Source organism: Gossypium hirsutum, chromosome A07, assembly GCF_007990345.1.
Source record: "Gossypium hirsutum isolate 1008001.06 chromosome A07, Gossypium_hirsutum_v2.1, whole genome shotgun sequence".
NCBI classification, from domain to species: domain Eukaryota; kingdom Viridiplantae; phylum Streptophyta; class Magnoliopsida; order Malvales; family Malvaceae; genus Gossypium; species Gossypium hirsutum.
In genome coordinates this window covers 93,223,664-93,250,454 of record NC_053430.1, presented here as the reverse complement: position 1 = coordinate 93,250,454, position 26,791 = coordinate 93,223,664, and the positions used below count along the sequence as shown (strand labels likewise).

General features: G+C 29.3%; 3 protein-coding genes across 3 annotated transcripts; 2 read left to right on the top strand and 1 right to left on the bottom strand.

The window, feature by feature from the left end:
• Window positions 1-288: 288 nt before the first annotated feature.
• Window positions 289-2,215, bottom strand: LOC121231832 (transcription factor bHLH62). Its single transcript, XM_041116654.1, has 7 exons — window positions 1,664-2,215; window positions 1,438-1,578; window positions 1,277-1,342; window positions 1,145-1,213; window positions 971-1,042; window positions 610-875; window positions 289-533 (listed from the first exon to the last, which is right to left on the bottom strand). The coding sequence occupies exons 1-6, from the start codon at window positions 2,030-2,032 to the stop codon at window positions 681-683; spliced, it is 912 nt and encodes a 303-aa protein (XP_040972588.1). The 5' UTR covers window positions 2,033-2,215; the 3' UTR covers window positions 289-533; window positions 610-680.
• Window positions 2,216-12,691: 10,476 nt separating this feature from the next.
• On the top strand, window positions 12,692-15,099 carry LOC107942747 (U-box domain-containing protein 9). Its single transcript, XM_016876465.2, has 2 exons — window positions 12,692-13,308; window positions 13,833-15,099. The coding sequence occupies exons 1-2, from the start codon at window positions 13,015-13,017 to the stop codon at window positions 14,916-14,918; spliced, it is 1,380 nt and encodes a 459-aa protein (XP_016731954.2). The 5' UTR covers window positions 12,692-13,014; the 3' UTR covers window positions 14,919-15,099.
• An 8,286-nt stretch (window positions 15,100-23,385) lies between these two features.
• LOC121203089 (serine/threonine-protein kinase OXI1) lies at window positions 23,386-24,900 on the top strand. The gene is made up of 2 exons (XM_041116652.1): window positions 23,386-23,804; window positions 23,930-24,900. Exons 1-2 carry the CDS (start codon window positions 23,386-23,388, stop codon window positions 24,816-24,818), a joined length of 1,308 nt encoding a protein of 435 aa, XP_040972586.1. The 3' UTR covers window positions 24,819-24,900.
• The last annotated feature ends 1,891 nt before the right edge of the window (window positions 24,901-26,791 follow it).

The window sequence follows — 26,791 nt, the reverse complement described above, 5'->3', positions numbered from 1 at the left end:
TTTTGGGCTTTTAAAAAAATATTTATTCATAATACATTTATTTATAAATTTGTGCGTATTTTAATCGAAAAATAAACTTTTAAATAATTTTTATTAATAAATTTTATTTTAAAATTTTTAAGAATCAATACTAAATTGAAAAATGTGTGAAATTGAAAGTTGAATTATTGAATTTCTTAAAATTAGAACAAAATTGATGAAATAGGGATAAATTTATTATAAAAAACCCCAACTTTCATTTTTTTTCAAAGAAATAATGTTGAAAGTAAGTGAGACTATAGAGCTGAATGATTGATAGGGTCTAGTCCACTGCCACCCTTGATGCACTTATATAATTAAAAGATGCTGTTACATGATATCTTAATGTTGGTGCTTTTGCTATAAGATTATTGCACCAGCAAATACACAAATTTTACACTACTTGGATAATATTCTTTGTATATACATTGCACAGCAGCAGTTCTGGAACTTCAAACCAGGACCAAGTAATGGTTATTAGACCTCAACTTTTATATGGGATACTTGATTTGACCCTGCATTAATACAATAATCAGTCTACCATGAATGACTTATTATATAATTATGTGTGAGATTATGACTTTTTCTTACCCCGGAAGTTTTCTCATTGTAACCCCATTCCTGGCTAAGATTTTGTGAAAATGAAATTAGCTACGGGGAAGTTAATTGGAGGTAAATGGGTGTTGAAGTTGGGGCCATATTGCAGTATCCATTGGCTCTACTGAGCATTGGGTCATTGTCCCATTAGAAACATTGCTATGCAGTGCAAGGTTTTGCTGCTGCTGCCCAAAAATGGCTGATGCCCAGGAATCTATTGTGGATATTGGATTTGCAAAATTGTTGTTTGATTGAAATATCTGAAAAAAAGAAAAGGGAAATTTAAAGAACTAAACATTGTTCTTTAGAGAAATGAAATAAATATATAATTGTTGACATTAAAGCTTAGACTTACATCCTCGGACATGACACTATCCAGCTTAAAATCCAGTCTGCTATTAACTGAAGCTAGCTTCATTGAGAGGAACTTTGCATGGAAAAAAAAATGATCATAACCATTAGTCATGAAAATTTGTCTAAAGAAAATTTTTTGATCACTATATATGTTCATCAATAAATGTTAATCTACCTCAACTTGTCTCTGCAATGATTGAACGTATTTTATAATCTCATCCAGCATAACAGCTTTTCCAATGACCTGAAATTAGAGGGTTTGATCAGTAAGTTTTCACTTATCACAATAAAGGCATTTCCAAATTACCTTGTTGCAACCAGGAACAAGATCTTGCAGAAGCTTCATTCTTTCACTAATTTTCTCTCTACGGACCTGATCAAGTGACAAATTTATATAGCCTTTGTTAAATGCAAGAAAAACCCAGTTGGTCATGCTTGAATTCAGAACAGTATATATACGATTCTCACTCTTTCAGCTAAACTATGGCTGTCGGTTGCTTCACCCCTTCTTGCTCTAACATGAATATAGTCCTTGGGAGGTTCTAGAGGCTTAGTATTGGTATTAGTGTTGCTCTGTTTTTCATTTGATTCTTGGTTTCTTTCAGACCCCTGGAAATGGATATAATTTTAGTGTCTTAAATGTTGAAATAAATTTTCTAGAGTTGCAGTTTTGAGACCTTAAAGTCTATTATACCTTTGCAGCAATTGTTGGTGAAACTGAAGTTTCCACTGTTTTTGTTCTTTTCCTTGAATTCCAATATTTTGAAGCTTCCAAATCAGCATTGGGATTCAGTAATGATTCATTTTGAGAAGTGACAAACTTTGATCGACCCTGCAATGGAGAAATGTTGTTGTTGTTCCCTTGAAAACCACCAACTTGAGATGGCATTGAACTCAGGGGAAAATGGAAGTGTAGACCATAATAATCAGTTGGTTGTTCACAATGTTGGGAGCAATTCAGCTCGGTTGCATGAATGTCCATGGCGGAAGATAGGTAGTAGGAAGCTGATAGGGAGGGTTCAACGTGGAATGGTGGTGCATTGAGGGAAAACTGGTTGTCCATTGAAGAAGGAAAGGTTATTAGGTGAATGTGAAAATCCAGATGAAGAAAGGGGCAATTTGAAAAAAAGAAAAAAAGAGTTATAAATAGTTTGATAGTTGAGCTTTGGATTCTTTATGTTTGGGAAAGAGAAAAGAGGTGAACTGTGAATGGAAATGAATGTGCTGTATTTGTGAGATCAAAATGATTACATTACTCTTTTATATATAGAGAAGAGAAAGAAGAAGATTGATTAGGTAAGGAAATGCTAAGGAGAAATAAATAAAGAAAAAGAACGAGGAAAAAAAAAAGGGTTAGGATCATTTTACTTTTAATTTTATTTTTTATCGATCAAGTGCTCTGAAATTATTTTATGGATCATTCCTATTAAATTATTTATGGTTTTTTTTAAATTATTTAATGATATTTCAGTAATTTTTGTCATGTTATTAACACATCTTTTTTTGTAATTTTTTTATCCCGAACCCTAAACTTTAAATCCAAAATCCCAAATCTTAAACCTTAAACATCAAATGTTAAACCTCAAACCCTAAATTTTAAACCCAAACTTTAAATTATGAACCCCTAAACCCTAAGTTTAAGATTCAATATTTAGTGTTTAGGGTTTAAGATTTAGTGCTTGAGTCTGAGTTTAAGGTTTAGGATTTAGAATTTTGTGTTTATGGTTCATGTTTTGGGGTTTAAGTTTTAAGATTTAAGTTTGAGTTTGGGGTTTAGGGTTCAAAAGTTAAGGTTCAGAGTTGAGTTTGAGATTTATGGTTCAAGGTTTCAGAGTAAAAAAAAAATCAAAATTACTTGTTAGTGACATGAAAAAATTGCTGAAATGTCATTAAATAATTGGAAAAGGGATTGTGGATGATGTGTTAGAAAGAGTCCACAAAATAATTGCTCCTATTAAGACACGATCCAATTAATCTATTCACTATTAAATAGTTCAAATTAATTTTATAATATTAAAAAGAATTAAATAAAGTTAAATTGGAATAGGATTAATATTTATTGTTTTAAAATGATATGATTTTTTTTCCATTTACCATTCAATTCCAAATTGAACATTTCGTCAACAAAATCATAAAAAAAATGTAAATTTTAAAGAAACTAAAAGAATATTTTTTTCATTTTGTAATTTTTGCAACGGAACATAAAAATGTAGATGTGACAGGTTCAGTCAATTTCCCTTTAATGAGATAACGGTTGAGAAATTATTCTAACAACAGTGACTAAATTAACAAAAAAAATTAAAATAACGTAAATATAAACAATTTAGTCAATGATTCATGTCGTTCCTATTTTGATAGCTCTAAATTTAATCCAATCAATGGTACACATCGTACCAATTTAATCACTAACTACGTACTTACATAACCATTGACATATTTTGATGACATGGAATTAAATTTTTATTGAAATATGATATGATTTTAAAATAAATTAATTAAAAATTAAATTAAAAGAAAAAAAATTCATGTGAATATCTACATCATGAATCGAATGAAAGCGCTTCTATTCTTTAATTTGGTACCTAAACTATGAAAGTTTGGATGGTTATTGTAGGATTCATTTTTAAAAGAAAGATAAATTTATGGAGTAGAAGATAATGAGTGTTGTTGATGAAGAAGATGGAGTTTGGTTTTTGTTATTATTATTTAATTTTAGTTAACAATAAAGCTTTGGTGTAATTATTCTTTAATCCCTTCAAATTGTTGTATAAAAAAGTTATGTGATCAATTGTGCCATGGGTCACATTTTAATTGTAAGCATGCCATATCAATGAATTTTTCACTATTTTTTATTGTCAAATTAAGGAAATATTCAATACCACAGCATGTAATTTAAAAATTCAGTCAGACTCTTATTTGAGCATATTTGAAAGTTTCAGGCCTATATTTGAGCATTTTGGAACGTTGGAATCTTACGTGAGCAATCCCTAGAAGATTAGACCTTATTTAAACATTTAATCTAAATATTTTAAATGGAAATATTTTTTTTTGTCTATACCCATTATTGAACTTGATGTTTTTTTTTCCAAAATTTCTCAAATATTAATTAGATTTCGTACTTGGACAAATAATCTAACCTTTGAACCTATTTAGTATTTGTGAGAATTTTTATTCTTTTTTGGACTTGATAATTTTGGGGGGGGGGGCTTAATTTGATGAATAAATGAAAATGTATGAGAAATAAATTCAATTGAAAAGGGAAAATTCCATGGCTGACCCGGCACATATATTTGCTTAAATATTGGTTATTCGTCTCTTTCTTTGAACACACTTGCGTTTTTCCTTTTGGATTTAAATGAAGCATCAAGTGTTTGCCAACCCTTGTGATCTCTCATTTATGTTCTTCACTTTATACTATAAATAACAAAAAAATTTGCATTCTTCATCTAAAAATCTAAGTGTTATGTGAATGCTACAGTATCTGATTTTATTGTCACTGTTGTTTTTAAACTAACCGTGGATAAATGCACCGTCCATCCAAACCCACCCTAATTAGGATTATATAAAACTTATTAATTCAATTGTTAAGATGTATAATCATTTTACTGCCTTGTAACTTAATACAACATTTATTCTTTGTGTACAAAAATTCTTCTTATCTTTTCAATCATAGAAACAATCATAGAAACAGTTGATGTCTTGGTTATTGGTTTAATTCTTCACGCATCCGTATTTCACGATTAATTATCTATACAACCTTCAACTACATACTCTTTTCATCAATCAAGGTGTTCTCACTCTATAAATCTACGGGGCTCTCCGCAGAGTCAAGAGATAAAACCCAAATCTGAGACAATATCTTCAATTGTTAAAGGTAACATCAGCTACCTAACGCACGAAAAAATCGAAAAGTTCTCCTACAAGAATCAATTCCCCTTAACATAACCCATAAATATCACATACGACAAAAATTATAAAAACTATATACAATTTTTAATATTTTATATATATGTAGAAAACAAATTTAAAATCCACTTCTCAATTTTATCTTTCCAAACATAGCATAAAAATTATCTTAGAAAGTTGGAAAAAAATATGAGGAACTGAAGAGGACATGGTTAATTTTAATAGATAATATCAACTCAATCAGAATGAATAGATATATATTCATGCAGGATGTGTGAAATAATAAAGGTGGTCAAAATTCAACTACTACTACTACATTAAATGGTGGTCTTGTGGCATGGCTGACCAGGCAACTCCCACAGTCCTATCACATTCAACTACTATCTCTACTTCCAACTTTTTTGTTTTCTATTATTTTGCCAACACTTTATAAATTGATTATATCCCTCTATCCTACTATCTGCACCATCCACAAAAAGGTGGTCAGCTCGAGTTGATATTATATAGGAAGCTCAAAATCATAGGTTTATAGTTCCAACTAGTTAATGTCTTTACTGCATATATTAAAAAAGAAGAGGGGGAGAGGGGATGCAGTCAGCAGCTTTCGAAGATAAAATGTGTACAAATTAAGGGAGAAAATGATATAAATTATTAAAATGTGAAACGAAAAAACTTTAATCACTAGGATTTACGGTGAAAGACAAGCTCTATCAACATAATAAAGGTTTTAGTCTCAATATCAATAAAACATTATGATATGTTGATAATTGGTTATGTCACAACTCAAGCATGACATATCTGAAATGATTGTAAGTACTTAATATGATAAGAAAATAAGTCCCGAATGGTCCAAAGTGGTGAGTAAAAATCGACGAAAGAATCGAGCATTCACCAAACTAGAGAAGGCAACGATAAAATCATCCCTAAAATCTCTTGTAAAACTAGCAAAACTGAAAAACGTGTTATAAGAACAGACAAAAACTTTTAAAACTGAAGACTTATTAAATAATAAAAATATAAACAAATAAAATATAAAACTTAAGTTTAATAAAAAGTGACCGCGAATACTATTTGCTTCCTTAAGTTGGTGTGGCTTATCCATATTTGCTTTAAAGCAATGGGAATTGGGAGGGCAAGACCCAAAATTGACCAATATATATTCCCAACGCACGCCACGCATTGCGGGATAAGAAGTTCCCCTGAAGCCCCACCCCAATCAGATCTCAACTTTCCTTTTTGGGCTTCGAGTTGGGTCAATACTTAAATGTAATGACTGCTGAGTTTTGGTTTTATAATAGTTATAGTTTAGGGTTTCATAGCCAAGTTTTGATGGAAGCACTAAATTTGGGTCAAGGTTTAAAACAAGCTTAATAATACTAATTAGGAACAGAACTCACCAATGGGCCTTAATGGATTTTTGGAATGAAGTTGGAGAGGTAATTTTCCAAATAGGGAAGATTAAATGATCATATCCTCTACAATCTACATTTGGATTTCAACACCTCTTTTGCCCACCTTCACGTAATGCCCCCGTCCTCATATATAACGACAAAATCCCTCACTTAATTAACACCACTCTCTATTTCAAACCCAACCCAAAAATAGATTAAAACAAAACCTATTAAACCCCCCCCCCATTTTCATGGATGAAGTGATTGTGTAATTCAATAATTGTATTTTTAAGGGTTTGTGTTCGATCGAATTGAATAATTTTTTTTGAGTTGATCGAGTTCATGGGTCCTATTTTATTATTATAGTTCAATTTAATTCTAATTTATTTAAAAAATTTTCGAATTGAGTCAAGTGAAATAAAATTCAAGTTAAGTCGAATCAAGTGAAATTGTTCGAATTAAATTAAAAAAATTAAATATATCAAATAAAAATGTCGTTACAATATAACTAATTTCATGTTAGAGCACATAAATTTGAAGCCATATATATTTGAAAAAAAATTCAAAGAAAAATATTAAAAAAAAGATACTTGAGTATGATAATTTTGAATCGTTAATTAGGTTCCGAAATTATTATTTTAAAAAATTTTTAAAATTTTAATTTTTTAGATTTTTTTAGATTTTTTTATAATTTTTAAAAATATAAATTTTGGAATTTTTGTAAATATTTTGAATTTTAAAAATTATTTTGAATTTTTGAAAATTATTTTAATTTTTTTTGTAATTTTTGTTGTGGGAAAGACCAATTTACTTATTTTCAAAGTTGACAAGGACCAAAAGAATATTTACACTAATCTGTTATTCGAGTTATTCGAATTGTGAAATTTAACTCGACTCAAACTCGAAATTCAAATCGAGTTATTCGAGTTAACTCGAATAATACGAATAACTCAAATAACTCGATTCGATTAACTCGAAAATAAAAAAAAATTCAATTTTTTCCAATCAAATCGAGTTTTACTCTCCCCTAGTATTTATGCAGCTAGAAGCAGGGATGAACAAAACTCGGTTAGATTCAAAAAAATTGAAAAAAAAATAAATTTCGAGTTAATTGAATCGAGCTATTTGATTTTTTCAAGTTTAACTCGAATAAGTAATTCGAGTTCGAGTCAAATTGAATTTTACAATTTGAATAACATATTGGTGTAAATACCCCTTTGATCGTGTTAGTTTTGAAAATGAGCAAATTGATCTCTCTCAACAAAAATTATAAAAAAAGTTCAAAATAATTATAAAAAAATCCAAAATTTGTAATGTTTAAAAATTTTAAAACATCTAAAAAATATATAAAGTTAAAAGTTTAAAAATTTTCTAAAATAATAATTTTGGAACTTAAATAAGTTAATAAACTATTGAAATTTATTATACTAAAAGTATCTTATTTTTTCTTATTTTTCATTTTAAAAAATTCAAATATCTACAGTTTTAAATTTATGTGTTATAACACGAAATTAGTTATATTGTAATAAAATTTTAATTTGACATGTTTAATTTTTAAATTTAACTCGGACAATTTCACTTAACTCGATTTAAAAAAATTTCAAATTAAATTAAAATAATAAAATAAAAATTATCAACACTAACTCTAATCGGAATCCCAAAAGCACCATTGTGTTTCTCTCATCACACAAACAAACACCACAATCTTAGGGGAAAGATGAGTTAAAAACTGATGCGTGGGGACTATATTCTTTTTGTTTGTATATGAGTGGCGCAATGATAGTTGTCCCTGCCTGATGGGGATTAGGGTTATGAACACATGGAAATTATTGCATCCCATTCAGAAAGCTAAACTCCAAACTCCATTTTATCCACTGAACTCATGCCATCCATCCATCCATTCATTTATCACACTCTCTATAAAGCTATAAAACAAGCAACACTAGGTATCTTTGTCCTCAATTCAAGGCAAACAAAAGATTCCCATCACTCACATGTCTCGGACTTCAATTTGAAACCTCCAAACAATGACATTTTTTACCCACTTGACGGCTATTACCTGCGTGTTGGATTTATAAGTCAAAAGATTTAATTAAATTAAGACTAAATTGACATAATATATAAATATTGAGGGTTAAAGTTGTTATTATGTCAATTTTAATGGTGTACTTGATTGGGTGAAAAAGTAGAAAGAAAATAAATTTTAAGCGTGCTTAATTAGAAAAAAAGTGAAAGGAAATACGATCATTTTTCATCCTGATGTATAAAAAAGTACTTCTTTCAAATTAGAATGATGAGATGAGAGAAAATAATAAAGACGTACATGTTAGTTGAAAACTACGCATTTTTCAAATGTTTTATTTTCTTTCCTTTCGTTTTTCAACTCTATCAAGCAATGGAGAGAAAGAAAACTACTTTTTCTTTTCGTTTTTTTCATATTTTCTATCACGCACACATATGAAAAAACAAATTATATTCTCCATCCTTCTAGTTTTCTACCCCTTTAATTTTTCATCCTTCCAATTTTCTTTCCACTCAGCCAAACAAAGCCTAAAATCCACCACTATTAACTTATTGGCGACCCAAAAAAGACAAAAATAAATAGTTGAGTGATTATTTTGTAATTTTTCATATAATTAGATGACCAAAAATAAAATTTATTTGTAATTGAATGATTACTAGTACAGTTTACTCAAAATTTAATGTTCCTTAAATAAAATTTTGGATCCAAATCTTATAGACATGAAAAACTATGTTGAAAATTTGTTGAAAGAAACAACTACAAACCCCAAATATAAACTACGAAACGAACTTATAAAATGTCAAAAAAATTAATAATATTTATTTTGTTTTAAAAGTCTAATTCGACTTAACATAAAATTTGATGAGAATACTATTTACCCACAAAATAATTATATTTGAAAATATGCAATTAAAAATCGTTCTAAAACTCATGTTATAATATATATTCTTTTAATTATTCATAGTTTCTCTTTAACTCAGATAATGTGCTTTAGATAATGTGCTTTAACGTACTCGAACTTATGTTTTCTTATATTGACAACAAAACTAATGCGAATCAAATTAAATGATAATTATTTTGAGGATGATGTTACTTTCATTCTTCTTTCACATGATGTATCATTAATTTCAAAGATCCTCTCTAGTACATGATCCCATAAAAACTATATATTAAAAGACTGTTTAATTATTCAAACACCTAATCATTAACTTATATTAAATGTGATCCATTCAGAAATAAATCATTTATTTGGATCTAATTTATTCCAATTATTTTTTTGATGTTAATCAAGCAACTGTGTTTCTATTATTTTAATAAACATTGCCTAATTCCCTTCTACCATTTTTACAGCATTTAATTAAGAATCTCAACTTTACATGATTTTGAAGATACACAAAAAATGTGAGAGATTTGGGGGTTAATTGTATCAACCCAAAGTCTTTTCACCTTAAACTTAATGGTTAAGTTAAGGGCATAATTGTCATCAGCAATGGGATTTGACTTTCATCTTCAGTGCTCCCAAGATTTTTCCACTTTTTTTTTTGTTTTCTATTTAAATTTTTAATAAATTAATATTTAGTCATATTAGTGGAGATGATTATAGTTGTTGATCTACTCTAAAAATTATAGGATTTGAGTAAAAATATATGATTAAAAAGTAAATTTGGACAAAAAATAAGACTTGTTTTCTAAACCGATTGAGTCTTAAATAATTTTTTTTGGCCCAAGCCCAACTCGAATTTGCAAAAAAAAATGTTATTTTTTCACTATTTTAATGTCATTTCACTATTATATTGTTATTTTTTATTGTTATTATTTAGATATTGTATAATTCTTATTTTATTGTTAATTTTGTTACTATTTTAGAGGTATTTGCTTGTTAAGTTACACTTATCTTATAAATTTATTTTTAATTTATTGATTTTAACATTTTTAATTTATTTGATGTTTTATATTTTTTAGACTTATTTTTATATAAAAAAATAAATTAAATTAAATTTAATATGAGTAGGTCAAACTAGATAAAATTTGAATAAAATTTTAAACTTATTTTTCGGACCGAATTAAATTGAATCCAAACCTATAAAACGGATTTAAAATTTTGTTTACAATATGACCCGACTATGATAACATCTAGAGATGACATATATATAATAAAACGTGATTAATACATAATTTTAACTTAATAGTAGTAATGTATTAAAACCACTATAGGAACACGTGTTAGCAAAACTCTAATTTAATAACCATTTTATTTTATTTACGTTTAAATAAAATAATATTTAATAGAATATTAGTCTATTAAGTCCTAAAAATACATTTTTAGCAATGCAGATGGTCCTTCCTTGAGATTTGAGGAGACCCTAAACTAAAAATCAGCCGCGATTTCTGTTGAGAAAACTATGGATCTTGACTTTGACCCAAAGTTCTATAAGTAATTGGTTGGGACTACCTGCTATTGGTGTTCTCCAGTTCAGCTTATAATTCCCTCAACCCCTTGCCATAATTTCCTACCTCGTCTGACATGTACCGCCATCTCTTGCCACTGTGTGCCACGTGTTATAACTTTCATTTCATCTACTTGTACTAGATTGATGTGAACTTATGCCACGTTTCCAACGAAACAATTAAAATTTTTTGTTTTAAATTTTACTGGATCGGGTTTAAGTCTAAGTCTATACAAAATTTTATATTCGTTTTTTAAACTTCTGACTCAACCTAGCTTGAAAATAAACTTAAAATTCTACTCAATTTTGACTCAAATTAAAAATATTAAATTTGAATTATATTAAATTTTTTTAAATTATCTTTTTATATAAAAAAATTAAAAAATAATATATCAAATATATTAAAAATATTAAAATAAATATTTTCCAATAGATTAAAAATACATTTAGAAAAGGCTTTATATTTAAATAAGATTAAGAAAGTTATAACTTATTAAGCAAATATCTCTAAAATAGTAGCAATATAATAAGGAAATGACAGTAAAACAATAACAAAAAATAAAGTTGGAGTCGAACCGAGCTCGGGTCAAAAAAATCCTACTAAGACCTAATTTATTTAGAAAACAGGTCTTTTTTTTGTTCAAACTCATTTTTTAGACCTATATTTTTACTTAAACTCATTCACTTTTTAGACAAACTTAAACGGATGGCACGACCCATGACGAGTTATACTAAACCTCATAATTAGAAAAAGAAAAATATTTAAAAATTTTAATTTATTATTAGCGTTATTTCACCATATATTCAAAAAAAATAAAATGATATTTATTTAATAAAAATATAAGGCAAGCGTGTTGCCAGCTGTATGCATGTTGGAGCATGTGGGTCCTTCATGCATTATGAAGTACATAATTTTTCTAAAAATTAATTTGGTTTGTTAAATTCAGCCAAATAATGTGTTTACATCATAATTTAAATTTATCATTCATCCACACGTGATATATTTTATACTTTACTCATCTTAAATGTCCAGAACCATGTTTTTTTTAAGACCAAATCGGTTACAATGTAATTGTTCTTACATGTTCAACAATTTTCAAAATTAGGATGGCTAAAATTTCTCAATAAATAAATTTTCAAAAAAAATATCATGCAGAAAATATAAAATTATTCCGTGCATTAGTTGTAGGTATTAATTATAAACTATTAAATTTATTTTAAAAAATTATACATTTTCACAAAAAAATAATAAAATAATATATTTTATACGGATTCAACTTTTGACGTATGACTCTTTCTGTGCTTAACGAGGACTTGTGGTGGGATTAAAGTCGTACAATCTCTAACACCGTAAAATTATATTTTTACCCTTATTATTTGGAAAGGGCTTAAGTAGGAATGGATTCAAGCTTGAATACAAAAGGAGCTTAATCGAGTTCGATTTTGTGTACGAAATTTAATAAATGAACTTGATTGAGCTCAAGCTCTAATAATCCGATTAAGTTTTGAATCAAGCTCAAATTTATAAATTAATATTCTATCAAACTCGAACTGAGTAATGAACTTTGAATTTTGAGTTGAACTCAAATTTGCCCCTATTCGAGTTCAGAGTTCAGATTGAATTGGTTGCATCCCTACTCATATTTTATAAAAACTAAGAAGTTAGTACATAATTTCTTGGTAAACACAATGAACTTAAACTATTTGTTTTTGCTAATTTATTATATAAATTACAGAACCGTTTATTATGTTTAACTAATTTTTTCATGTAAATTATAAAATTGTTAATTCTCGTATTAATAAATTAACGAAAAGATTTAGCAATTTATCCATTTTAGTAAACTAGAAGAATGAATTTCTTAATCAAGTTTTTTTTAAATATATAAATATAGAAATATGAAAAATAACATAAATAAATATATATAAAAACATACGTGGCGAAATCCCAATAAAACGCAAAGGTGGACAGAAAGGCATTAAAGCGGCGAAGAAACCTCCCACACTGCTAAGGGAAAAAGTTGAAAATGAAAATAAAAACATAAAACAATTATTAATAGAAAACAAAATAAATAAATAAATAAAAATGGAGTGCGGTGAGCAGTAAAAAAAGAAAAAGAAGATGGCAGAAAAGTATTAAATTGTCGTTGTTTTTTTTCCCTTTTAATAAAATATCCGTAGTTCAGAATAGAGAAAAATGAAACAGAGTATTCTCATTCTCTGTTCTTTTCTCCATTGATAAATTTGTTTAACGGCTTTGATTTCTTTTTCATTGGGTGGGATGGCGAAAACGGGGGTGTTGAGTTCGGATCCAACGGTGAGAGCGAAGGCAGTGGAACTGAAGAAAGAATTGCAGAGACTGGTTAGGACTATCGTCGACGACGATGAATACAGCATCCATGCCATCGATCGAGCTAAAGATGCTCTTTGTGCTTTGAGAGGCCTCATTATGTTCAATAAACGATCCTCGCCGGCCACCTTTAAGTTACGTGAAGCGGTGCCCTGTCCTGAAGAGTTCAAATGTCCTCTTTCTAACGAGCTTATGAGAGATCCTGTTATTTTAGCTTCTGGTCAGGTAATGAATGACCTTTGCTTTTGGATTGGTTTCTTCAAGATTGAAAGGAAAAGAAAGCGATACTTTGAGATTTCATTTTTGGGTCTTTTCTTGATGAAGGTGGTTAGTTGGTTTCACTTTTTGGTGATAAGAAAATGTGGGTGCATGAAAATGATTTTTAGGTTGACATTCTTTGTATATTTTTCTTGTCTGCATTTCCGGTTTCAATAAGAACTAAGTGGCCACTTACGCTTGATTCAGATTAATTAGTTGAACTTGAAGATTTAGAAATACTACTATCTGAAGATTTCAATTCCTTTTTTTCTCAATATATATTTACTGTACAATATTTCAATATGGCGAATGTTATTGCTCGATCTTTCTGTTTTAGAGACTTGAATTCTGGGAATGCATGAATTTGATTATATAATATACTGAGGATTCAAGTTCACCAGTTGGATTGGTTGTTCTAGTTTATGTTAAAAATGGATTTATTGACTCTTTGTGGAGCTTGGTTCTTGATTTGGTTTCATTTGGATTTGCAGACATATGAAAGACCCTTTATCCAGAAATGGCTGAATGCGGGTAATAGGACTTGCCCTAGAACCCAACAAGTTCTTTCTCACACGATTCTCACTCCCAATCACCTGATCAGGGAGATGATATCGCAGTGGTGTAAGAGTCAGGGGATAGAACTGTCGAACCCTGAACAGTGTGGTAGGGAGGAGGGCATCACGGAAGCAGAGTGTGACCGTTTCTTTTCCTTGCTCGACAAGTTGTCTGCTGCAGTGCCTGAACAGAAGGAAGCAGCAAAGGAGCTTCGTTTGTTGACAAAAAAGGTGCCTTCATTCCGAGCTCTTTTCGGTGAATCCGTTGACGCCATTACTCAACTGCTCACCCCGCTCTCTAGATGCAACTCTCAGAGTGGTGTTCACCCTGATCTCCAGGAAGATGTGATTACGACACTCTTGAACCTTTCGATCCATGACAGCAATAAGAAGCTTGTTGCTGAAACACCAATGGTTGTTCCCCTTCTTATGGAAGCACTGAGATCTGGAACTATTGAAACAAGGAGCAATGCAGCTGCGACCCTTTTCACTCTATCAGCACTTGATTCTAACAAGGTTCTTATTGGTAAATCTGGTGTCTTAAAACCTCTCATTGACCTTCTAGACGAGGGTCATCCGTTGACAATGAAAGATGTTGCTTCTGCAATATTTAACCTATGCATTATCCATGAGAATAAGGCAAGAGCTCTGAAGGATGGTGCAGTAAAGGTCATTTTAAAAAAGATTATGGATGGTGTGCATGTAGATGAATTATTGGCTATCCTTGCAATGCTTTCGACCCATCAAAGGGCTATTGAGGAAATGGGGGAGCTTGGAGCAGTTCCTTGCTTGCTTCGTATTGTCAGGGAGAGCAATTGTGAACGGAATAAGGAAAATTGCATCGCAATCCTGCACACCGTCTGTCTTAATGATCGAACCAAATGGAAGGCACTAAAGGAAGAAGAGATTAGCTACGGAACAATATCTAAGCTTGCTCAAGATGGAACTTCGAGATCCAAGAGAAAGGCTAATGGAATTCTCGAAAGACTAAGAAGGGCTATTAATATTACTCATACTGCATGAAGATATCACTCGGTGCAATATCGCCAAGTGCATCATCTGTAAATTCTGTTTCCAACACCCGGTTACCACTTCCGCGTATCAGCAATCTGATCTTGTAAATTCTTGTCCCTCATCAGAGTTTTAATCTCTGGTTTAATGGTTAGCCGCCGCTGTTAATAAAAACGTTGGGAGCTTATGTTTATGAGATGTTCTCTTTGTTTCATCCAATAACTTGTAAGTTGTTTTCCTTTGCATCCACACACACCTGTTCTTATTTGAATACCAATCATGCGTTAGATTCTCTCTCTTTTTTTTTTTTTTTGTAGATCCAACAGTTTGTACACAATTCACATGGCCATTTTTAGCAGCTTCTTGAATTTTACTTGCCATATATAAACTTGAACCCTTTTTTCTACACTAGTTGCATGATATCTCATCCCTCATTCTTGGATTTATGGCAGAAAGATTTAATCTTCTAAGTTGTGCGTTGTCCTTGGTGTTGTCCATAACCAATTCATCGTATGACGACGTAGATACTTCGAAATTTTGTTGCATTAGTACATGCTGACTCTTATCACTCGGAGGAATGAATGGTTCTTAGATATGGAAGGGGAAGAATGTGTCCATATTGAATGGTTTGTTGATTTCTGGTGTTGTGGTCCAACCAATTGGCAGCCTGCCAAAGTCTTCAATGTAACAGTTACCGCCCTAAATAGAGCGATGCAGAAGCCTAGTTCCTTCTTGTTCTCGTCTCCTTAACCTCCTTGGTTGAAACTGGGTTTATGATAGTGACTTGTATCCATCATTTTCATAAATGTATTATTTCATTGCATTACTTGAAAATCCTGAAATGTTGGTGCCCAAAATTTTGAAGATAATGGTAAAAGTACAGAGAGAGGTCGTTAATGGTGTATGGTCGTTAATGGGTCTACCATGTGCCTTGCCAACTGCATTGGTCGATACTTGCTCCTAGCCTTACAAACTGAAACGCGCATGCTTTGTCTGCCCGCTGCTCGCATACCCTTCATTCTCTACACAGGATCCGATTGGTGACTGCTGTTTGTATCAATAAAATATATCAAATTTCAAGGTTTTGGCTTAAGAAACTTGGGTTTTCATGTTTAAATCTCACTATGTATGGTTTTGAGTCATCGTTTAAATCAATCAATGTTGTTTGTAGTTATTTGGATGATGATGATGAATCATTGTTGTTGATGTGATGCACTATAATTGGTTCATGTGCTGGCTTTTCTCATTGCAACTTCCAAAGCATTTGTGAAAGACATGAATATAAATAAATATTCTTACATATGTAAGAAACAAAATCATGTGTACTGAAGTGACCTTACTGATAAGACAGCAAAGAAAAGGAGTGAATTAGGTAGGATTGCAGAGTCTTTTCTCACCCATTATCCACACATAAATGCAAATTCCTAAATTTCCCTTTTTCTATATTTTAACTTCCTCTGGGTTCTCTAGGAAAAAGCCTTCTCTGGCTTTTACTCAAATTTATCCCAAAAAATATTCTGAATTTTATCTTTCTACTTTATAGAAATTAGGAAATTAGTTTTATTGTGAGTACACACATCAATTATTTTTACTACTTTATCCATCGTTGAAATTACTTAAAATTGAATCTAAATTCTCATGCCTCACAACTTAATACTTTTGTCACTAAGTTGTTGGCATGAATTATTAAATTTGTATATTTGAAGTAAGCTAATTAATGATAACATTTCGTATTATTACCCAATTAGACTGATCAATTTGTAATTAATTATTGTAAATACACTAATTCTTTAACTTTTATAAAATACATAGATAAAGTTTACAATTTAACCTTAAAAAAGTCTAAATTTGATCTTCTTCCTTTTTTGAAAACTGATCTTAAGTAATGTTTGGTATGATGAAAAGTCGTCACTTTCTTAGAAATTTAATCAATCGAAAAGTGATTCCAATGCTTGGTATGTCAATTTTTATTTACTTAGAATTTAACTTTCCCATGAACATGGTAATATGGTTTCCATGATAAAATGTAGGAAGAAAACTTTCCCGTGTAGATTGGAAAGTTAAAAGTATTATTAAGACAAAATTAACCCTATTTTATATTGATTTATGGTATTGATCTGTTGATAAACCTAAAAAAAGAAACAGAGAGAAGCTATTGCCTGCTTCCTTTATCCTAACTCTTACTATTTGATTTTCTCTATTACTTTGATAGATTCTTCGCAAATATTATATATACATAATTTTTAAATTTATTCCAAAAACAAGTTTTATATATACATGATTTTTTATGTGTATTATTAAGACAAGAAACAAATTTGCTTTCAATTAACATTATAAATTAAAAAAAATTAATTAAAATTTATTATTAACTATTTAATCCAAATATTTTTTTAAGAATAAAGTTTATTATAAAAATTAAATACAAGAATATTATCTTTTATTTAATAAGGATAAATTCGTAAATTACCATTACACTCCTAGGAGAGTACTTAGTAAATCAAATGAGCAACTTTCTTGGAATTTTAATCAATACGTTCTAATATATACCAAATGTTGTAAAGTAACTTTCTCAACAATCACATTCTATCGGAATTATAACATGGAAAAGCACCAAACGTTACCTTACAGCCATGAAAGAGTAGTTTGATTTGGCCAAAATCTATGGTCTTCATCAGCCGACATAGATGATTTAAAATTTATTGTTTGCATATAAATTATGGAATTGTTGATTTTTATGTCATTGATTTAACGAATATGTTTAGCAGCATTACCTAATTGAATTAACTTTTTAGTTTTCATAAAATATAAAGACTAAATTATAATAAATTAAAATAAACGGACTAACTTATCAATTTTAGTAAAGTAGAGGGATGCATTTGAGAGTCAGAACTATACAATTTGAAGTTCAAAAGAATTTATGCACATTAAATAGAAATTAAAATGTCAAAAATAACAACCACCACACTGAATACTAGACATTTTCATACTTGGACAGAAGTAGGAGGATTAAAAATTGAGTTTAAGAAAAAAAATTAAGTTCATTATTATATAGGCCGAGCTTGAGCTTCAACCTTCAAGGTCTGAGCTTGGCTCGTTTTATATTTTTATGATTTTTTTATGTATAAATATACTCAAATTCATGTTCTCTTTCTGATCATTGCAACAATAACAATGTCAAACTAGACCTACTCATGGGTTGGGTTATTCGGCCTGCTCGAAATGTAAGAGGGTTTGAGCAAAAATATAAGCCCGAAAAATAGGCTTGGACAAAAAATAAGGCCCGTTTAAAAAATAGGCCGGGACTAGGGTAAGGCATTTTTGGCTCGGGCCTAGCCCAACCCGAATTCACTAAAGGACAAAAAAATCTATTTTTTAATATTATTTTCTTGTTATTTTCTCCTTATTTTGCGACCATTTTACTATTATTCTGCTACTATTTTATTGTTATTGTTTGAATATTGTATAAAACTTATTTTATTATTAATTTTGTTATTATTTTAAAGACATTTGTTAATTTTGTTATTATTTTAGAGGCATTTTTTTGTTAAGTTGCATCTATCTTAATCTTATTTAAGTATAAATATTTTTTAAAATTTATTTTCAATTTGTTGAAAAATATTTATTTTGATGCTTTTAGTATTTTTGATTTATTATATATATTTTAAATTATATAAAAATTAATATGGCCGAGTCGAATTAGACCCGAATTTTAATATTTTTATTTGGATCGGACTTGAGTAAAATTTTAAGCTCATTTTTCAAGCCGGACTCGACCCTAACAAATTAGCCTAAATTTTTAATTGAGTCTGGCCCGACCCTAACTAAAATTTAATCATATAAATATATAATTATATAAAACTACGTAAACATTAAATAGCAGACAACACGAAAACATTAAATAGTTGAGAAACAGCCAGACAAGAAATTGACGCACAAATTAATTTGAAACAAGGAATTAATTGAAAACATTAATGATTTTGATTTTTAAACTAGTTTTTCTTTAATTTTTTTTCCTGATTACGTAGTAAGTTACGATACGGGAATTAACAGTTAGGATAAAATGGATAACGATTTAATAATTTAGGTACTGATTTTGATAAAAAAATTTAAGTACTAATTTAGAAAAATTAGTATATTTTAAGTAACATTTTATTATCTAATGTTTTTAAAAATTTTTTTCCAAAAGAGACATTGATATTCTTTTTCATGTGGGGGAATCATTATCATATGATCATAAGCACCCTTAAATAATAGTGATGAAAATTAGCTGATGGGTTACTTTCAATGACAACCCATTATACCAATCAGATTTAGGATATGGCCAAACTTCACAATCTATAGTCTTTTTTATTGGACCATTTATTATTATTATTATTATTATTATTATTATTATTAAATGTGCAAATTCAATAATGGAATTTTAAATTTATCAATTGTTAATAAAAAATTTACCCAAAATTTATATATTTAATTGGAGCTGCAACATGCAAATATATAGATGTTAATGATGTCTTAGGGAAATAGCAAAATAAAAAATTAAATTCTGGTACTAGTATCATATTGTTGAATTCATTAAGTTTTATTTTTAAAATATGATACGGTAAACATATTATTATATCTGTGATGTCGTGTCAGTTTTTTTATTTTTACAAATTACTCGCTAATAACTTATCATTTGCGTCAAGACTGAAATTTTAAAATTCGAAAAGTATACGAACTTAGAACAATCCACTTGATGAATATAGACTAGTTATTGAATTTAATCAAACGAATTTAACTACTATTATTTGGGTCAAAACTAAAATTTGATAAACTACTAAAATAGTCACTTTTGTTTGCCTTAGGTTATATTTTAGTCATTTACGTTATCGTTTTGTAACATTTTAGTCACTAAGTCATTAATTGCCATTAATAGTGTAACCAGAGACAGATCTAGGGGGTGGCATGGGCCTCGGCCCCCCTAAAATGAAAATTGCTATTTAGGCCATCTATATATTTTTTTAAAATTTTAAATTAGTGAAGATAAAATTATACTTTGGCCCCCTAAAATTATAAAAATTTTGATTTAATCCTTTAAAAATTATAAATATATAAACTATTAAAAAATAAAATTTCATTCACCCCTAAAAAATTGTTCTGGCTTCACCCCTAGGTGCAGCAATAAGCTGACATGGCATGTTAAATCATCATTTCAAACAAAAAGTTTAGGTTAAATTCTACAATTGGTCCTTATATTTTTTCATTTTGAGCAATTTAATTTTTTTTATGTTCTTTTAACTTTCCTCTTTTGTTTCTCTCTTTGTTTTCTTCCCTTCTTCATTTCTTTTAACATAGCTTTTCTATGTTTTCTATTTGTTAAAACTAATCCATAAGTTTACCTCACTCAAAAAAAATTAAATTGTTCAAAAAAATAATAGTATAGGGACTAGTTTTAACCAATGGAAAACATAGAAAAACTATGTTAAAAAATGGAGAATGGAGGAAAACAGATAGAGAAGTAGAAGAGAATGGAAAATAAAGGGAAAAAAATAAAGTTAAAAGAACATAAAAGGAGAAAAAATAAATTACTCCAAATGAAAAAATATGGAGACTGATTATATAAATTAACCTAAAATTTTTGTTTGAAATGATGATTTAACTTTCTACATTAGTTTATCGTTACACCATTAACGGCTTAGTACTAAAATGTTACAATACGATAACGTAAATGATTAAAACGTAACATTTCAAACATAAGTGACTAAAATGTAACCTGAGATAAACAAAATTTATTAAATTAAAAAATATAAAAACTAAATTAATTAAATTAAAATACAGAAACTAATAGCAGAACTTAAGCCAGTTGGAAGTGAAAAGAGGCTAGATGAGCATGGCATTCACATTTGGTGGGCAAATGATTGCTTAGGTTGGATGGAGCTTTACCACTGCCATAAATGAATGGGTAGACTAGAGTGGGTGGGTGGCATAATTGAGTCCACTTAGACCTACAGCCTATATATGGCCCAAATCCATAATTGGTACTTGGACCAAGTCTTGCTGATTTTCCTGGTTGAAGGTTCTGCCTTCGGCCTCTTCTCATTTGGAATTTTCTTGGTGTCTGAATTGCCATCCAGACATTACTGAAATAGTCGCTGTCGCCGCCCTATTGGGTCAAAATGAATTTGATTCGTCATTGTTGACGCTCGGTCCAGGGTTTCTTTAATCCTTTTATAAAAATAAGGGTAAATTGCAAAAACAGTCACTTTTTTTGTCTTAAATTATATTTCAATCATTTGTGTTTGAAATGTTACGTTTTAGTCACTTACGTTATCGTTTTGTTACGAAGTAATCACTCTATCGTTAAGCTCTGTTACCTCCCTAACGACAATCCTACTTGACAGTCTAAATGAGCTTTAAATGCTAATTTGAATATCCAATTGGGATGAGAATAGTTTTTCCAGTTAAAATGAAAAAAAAATTAAAAGAAAAAGAAGAGGAATGATTTTTCTTTTCTAGTTGAAGGAGTAATTACTTTAAAATTTTTAATTAATTAAAAACTTATTATTGTCTCGATTGAACATCTAAGTTGGTATTTAAAATCCACTTAGACTGCCACGTAGGATTGTGGTAAGGGAGGTAACGGAATTTAACAACAAATTGACTACTTCGTAACAAAACGATAATGTAAGTGACTAAATATAATCTAAGGCAAACAAAAGTGTCTATTTTTATAGTTTACCTTAAAAATAATTACTGACGTGGTATATATGTGAATTGCTATGTTAATAAAGCTAAAAAAAGTTAACTTTTTCATCTGTTTCAAAGTATTTTTACAGACAATACAAGTTTAAAAATTAAAGGAGACGAAATATTAAACACGAAGTCATTTTAACGTTTTCTTTTATAAAATTAAAGGACCAAATAAGTTATTATAACTTTATTTTAATAACATTTAGTAAATTATAGTTAAATTAGATCCATGGGAACCACATGGATCAGTGATAATAGACCTACTCTACCACATTTTAAATGCCTAAAACCTTGATAGGTGATGCCTTCTTGTCCTGCTCATTTGTAGCTTCCTTACCCTGCTTCCACAAAGACGGTTCATGTCATTATCTTAATGCTGTTTAACTACCTTTACAATTATTAATTTAAATAATCATTTCATATTTATGCACCTAAGACTCGAATTTAGAATCTTAAAATTTTAACACCTTCAGCTTTATTATTAAATCAAAATTTAAAATATGTGAAATCAGAAAATTCTTTTAGGGGTTTAAACTAAATCCTAATTTTTAATAACAAATTAAAGGATCAAATCAAATTTTTATTATTTTTAAGAGGTCAAAGTATAATTTTATCTTTACTAATTTAAAATTTTAAAATTTTAAAGAGCCTAAGTAGACAATTTTTCATTTTTAGGGAAGCTAGGCCCCACTGCAGATTTATAATATTTAAAAGGAAAATAAAAATATCGAATAATATTAAAACTAAGTTGTTTTAAAAAGTGTTTAAAAATAAATTTTTTGTTTACATTTTTAAAACATTTTAAAAATTTTATATTTAATGATAAAAAGTTAAAAACATTTTAAAATACAATACAAAAGAAAAATCAAAAGTTTTATGCATTTTAAAAATTTTATAAAATTGAAATAGTATTTTTAAAAAAATTTTACAAGTTTTTAAACTTCAAAATATTACTCATAAATTTTTTTGAAAATTTTTTTTAAACAACTAAACAAAAAAAATCAAATTTTAAATAAATTACATAAATTTAAAACAATTTTTTTATGATTAGAATATCGTGCATCACATTAAATAAAAAATTAATTTAATAAAATATTATTATAAAAAAATTAAAATATTATAAACATTTAATTGTATACACTACGAATTTGTGGGAATAATATAATTATAATTATTATAAATTTTAATGCATCCTATAAATAGGAAGAAATAAAAAAAAAAGTAGTAATTTTGATTTCTTGCGGTCCAAGCACGCACCTTTTCTTCTTGATTGTGTAACTTCTTTGAAACCCCAAAGGTTAGACCTTTAGAAGCGCGTTTCTTGCTGTTTTTCTATATGATAAAAAAATAAAAGTTAAAACTTTATGACTTTACCAAGCAAACACCTGACCACCACCACCACCCGCGGCTGAAACAACCCCTTCACGTTTTCTAGAAGCACCACCACCACCCAACTATTAATTTAAGTCTCGATAAAAAAGGAAGAAAAGAAAAGAAAAAGAGAATCCCATTGATTGCACGACGTCTGGCATTTACCGCCGGAATTGCTCACGAGGCGAAATGGCATTCAATTTTGAAAACTTCCTCTGCAAGAAATTTTATTTATTTATTTATTTATTTATTAAATAAGAAGAAATATTGAAAGGTTGAAACTATTCCTTCCTTCCTTATAAATTGTTTGCCACCAACCACCTCCCCAAAACCCCAGGAAATAAACATTAAAACCAGCCGAATTTTATCAGCTTCCGCCATGATTGACGATCAACAACAACTCAATCGAAGACCACACCATTCGATCCCTACCTTGGATTTAGATCGCTTGGAAATTGTTACGGCTCTAGGACGAGGAGCGAAAGGAGTAGTGTTCCTTGCCAGAGATAAAGTGAAGGATGAGGTTTTAGCTTTGAAAGTAATATGTCGAGATTCGATCGAGAAGAAGAATCATAAAGCAGTCAAGACTAGTAATGGAAATGAGGGAAACGAGTATAGAAGAGTTAGTTTTGAACAGGAAGTTTTGAGGAATCTTAACCACCCGCTTTTACCTCGGTTGCGAGGAGTTTTGGCTACTGATAAAGTCGTCGGTTATGCCATTGATTATTGTCCCGGTCGTGATCTTAATTCTTTGAGAAAGAAGCAGACTGAGAAAATGTTCTCCGATGATACTATAAGGTATAAATAAACTGCTCTTCCTTTTTTCCAGTCTCATTTTTCTAGGTTTGAAATTGAATGAGATTCATTTCACGTTTCAAGAAAGCAATACTTAAAATTATTTTCTTCTTAATTTCTTTCCCCAGGTTTTATGCGGCGGAATTGGTTCTGGCTTTGGAGTATCTTCATAATTTAGGCATTGTTTATCGAGATTTGAAGCCTGAAAATATTATGATCCAAGAAAATGGCCATCTCATGCTTGTAGATTTCGATCTTTCCACGAAACTTTCTCCTATGTCGCCTGAAAAATCAATTCCTCGCAACTCAGTCAGTCAAACGCCCCCGGACTCAGTCAAGAAAAAGAGATTCTTCCCTTTTGTTAGGTGCTGTAACTCCGGAATCTCTCCGGACGACACGGCATCTCAAGAAAGTGTCAACTCGGAACGTACTACTGAGTCAGAACCAGTAGAGAAATCAAACTCGTTCGTTGGAACAGAAGAGTACGTTGCGCCAGAAATCATATCAGGCAACGGTCACGATTTCGCCGTGGATTGGTGGTCTCTAGGGATCGTCCTCCACGAAATGCTGTACGGGACGACGCCGTTCAGGGGACCGAACCGAAAAGAGACCTTTTACCGGATCCTAACGAAGCCGCCCGACCTCGTGGGCGAACCGACGTCGTTGAGGAACTTAATAAGAAAATTATTGCAAAAAGATCCAAAGCAACGGATCACATTAGAAGGAATCAAAGGGCACGATTATTTTAAGGGGATTGATTGGGATCTGATACTGCAAATGGATCGTCCGCCATATATTCCCGCACAATCAGAGGCTGAGATTTCAGTGGTGAACAAGGAAGGAATTAAAGGATTTGATGATGTCGAGTCATTTGTCCAAGAAATATTCGCCAATGGCGAAGATGGTGGGAAGAATAAAGGTAGCAATGATGAGAATCCTAATACTAACGATTCACATAATTTAAACAATAACATTTGTAAACCCCATTATCATCCTAATCCATTCTCTGTATTCTAACTTCACACATCATTCATCATTATTTTGTTTTTTTATACTACAGAATATGAATTGAACATATAATTTTCGTACGTTAAAATCAGTCTCAGATTTCATATTTTTTATTCATAAAAGAAAGGTGGAAGTTGTTTGGTTGTTGTTGCTGCTGCTGTAGCGTGGGATGTGATGTGTTTCCTGAAATCACGTGAATGGTCGTAGAATGCTAACTTTTGACTTAATAAAGATGGCTCAATGTGTTTATTTTAAAGTTTTCCATGACATAATTTTGTTTAATATTTTCCCCAAAATTTTGAGTTCTTCCACCAAAATAATACTAATTAATAACTTGTAGGATTGAGTAAAGAAATTGAAAAAATCGATTGGGTTTTGCATTATTCAATCTGGTTTCGGGTTGGTATTATCATCATAACCGCATAGTTTGGTTTGAGTTTAATTTTTTCACATGAAACTCATTTTATTCAAATCAAACTAAATAAAAAAAATATGTTTAAAGCGTGGGTATTCAAATTTCTGTTTGAATTGACAGTTAACCAATCTAGTTTGGCCGGAGGTTGTTTAAAATTTTTTTAAAATTTCGATTAACGGTTAATTCAATTCAAAATTAGGTAATTAACCGAACTTAATAAATAATATTATCTATTATATATATTAAGCTATTACTAGTTTGATTAAGTTCGGCTAAATTGATCAAATGAACATTTTTAATAAAAAAACATATAAATTTTAGTTAATTTGGTAAACCAAAATATTTCGGTTTAGTTAATTTTTTTTGAAAAAAATTTGATTCGATTAACAATTAAAGGATTAAAAAGTTCTATAAATTCGATTAATACTAATTCGATTTGATTAACCGATCAGTTAACTGTTTGAACACTCCTATTTAAAAGAATAGTCATAATAGAATAATAAATTTACCATTTCAATATCTATATAAACTAATTCATTTACCCTAAACTGAATCACAATTATCAATTTCAGATACTTTAATTTTTATTTTATATAATTTTAATTTCGGTTTTAAAAATAAAAAATATAAGGGAATATACCATCTAAAATAGAGAATAAAACTGGCGCACACTGGGCTATCCTCTGTTCTATTGGCTATTGCTAATGCCTTGGAAATAGAAAATTTACCTTATTTTGATCACTGAATGGCCGAATATGCTTGCAAGAATAAATTAAGAAATTCAACGTGGCTTAACATATACCGGTTAAATATCGGGTTTTTTTTTACCTAAATAATATAAAAAATAAAAAAATACTGAAATAGGATAAGCTACATATTTACCAATTTAGGTAAATTCAACAGTATTTTTTAGGTATTAATATTTTACCCATCAAAAATCTTGATTTTATTATTAAATTAAATTATTTTCAATATCAACCTCTTAAAACAGTAATTAGAATTTTTCGAAAAATAATTAATTATGTTATATATATTTACTTTCAAGAAATTTTAAAATATCTTTCTAATCTACTTTAAAAAATATTATATTATTTTTTATTTAATAAACTATTCTCATCAAATTCAAAGATAAACGGTAAATTATTTTTAAAATTCAAAATATTTATACTTTAATATTAAAATAAAAAATTTCATAGATAAAAATGATAGGCTAGAGGTTTATTTAATTACAAAAATAGTAAAAAAAAACTTATTTAAACAAAGAATAGTTCTTTAAGGGTCTTTTTAGTATATTAGCCAAGTTAACGGGTAATTATTGAAAACATTTTCATAAAATAACAATATTATTATGAGGATATTTTTATTGTTTTAAATAATGTAAAATTTTTAAAATATATATTTGATGAGATTTGAACCCAAAATATCATTTTTAATGTTTTAATTTTTATCATTTTAACCAAAGACTTTACGTTTAATATATTTGATATACTTACAATATATACATATTTTTTTTAGTATCATAAAACTTGATTATGCCACAAAATAAAGTGAATACTTATAATTAAAA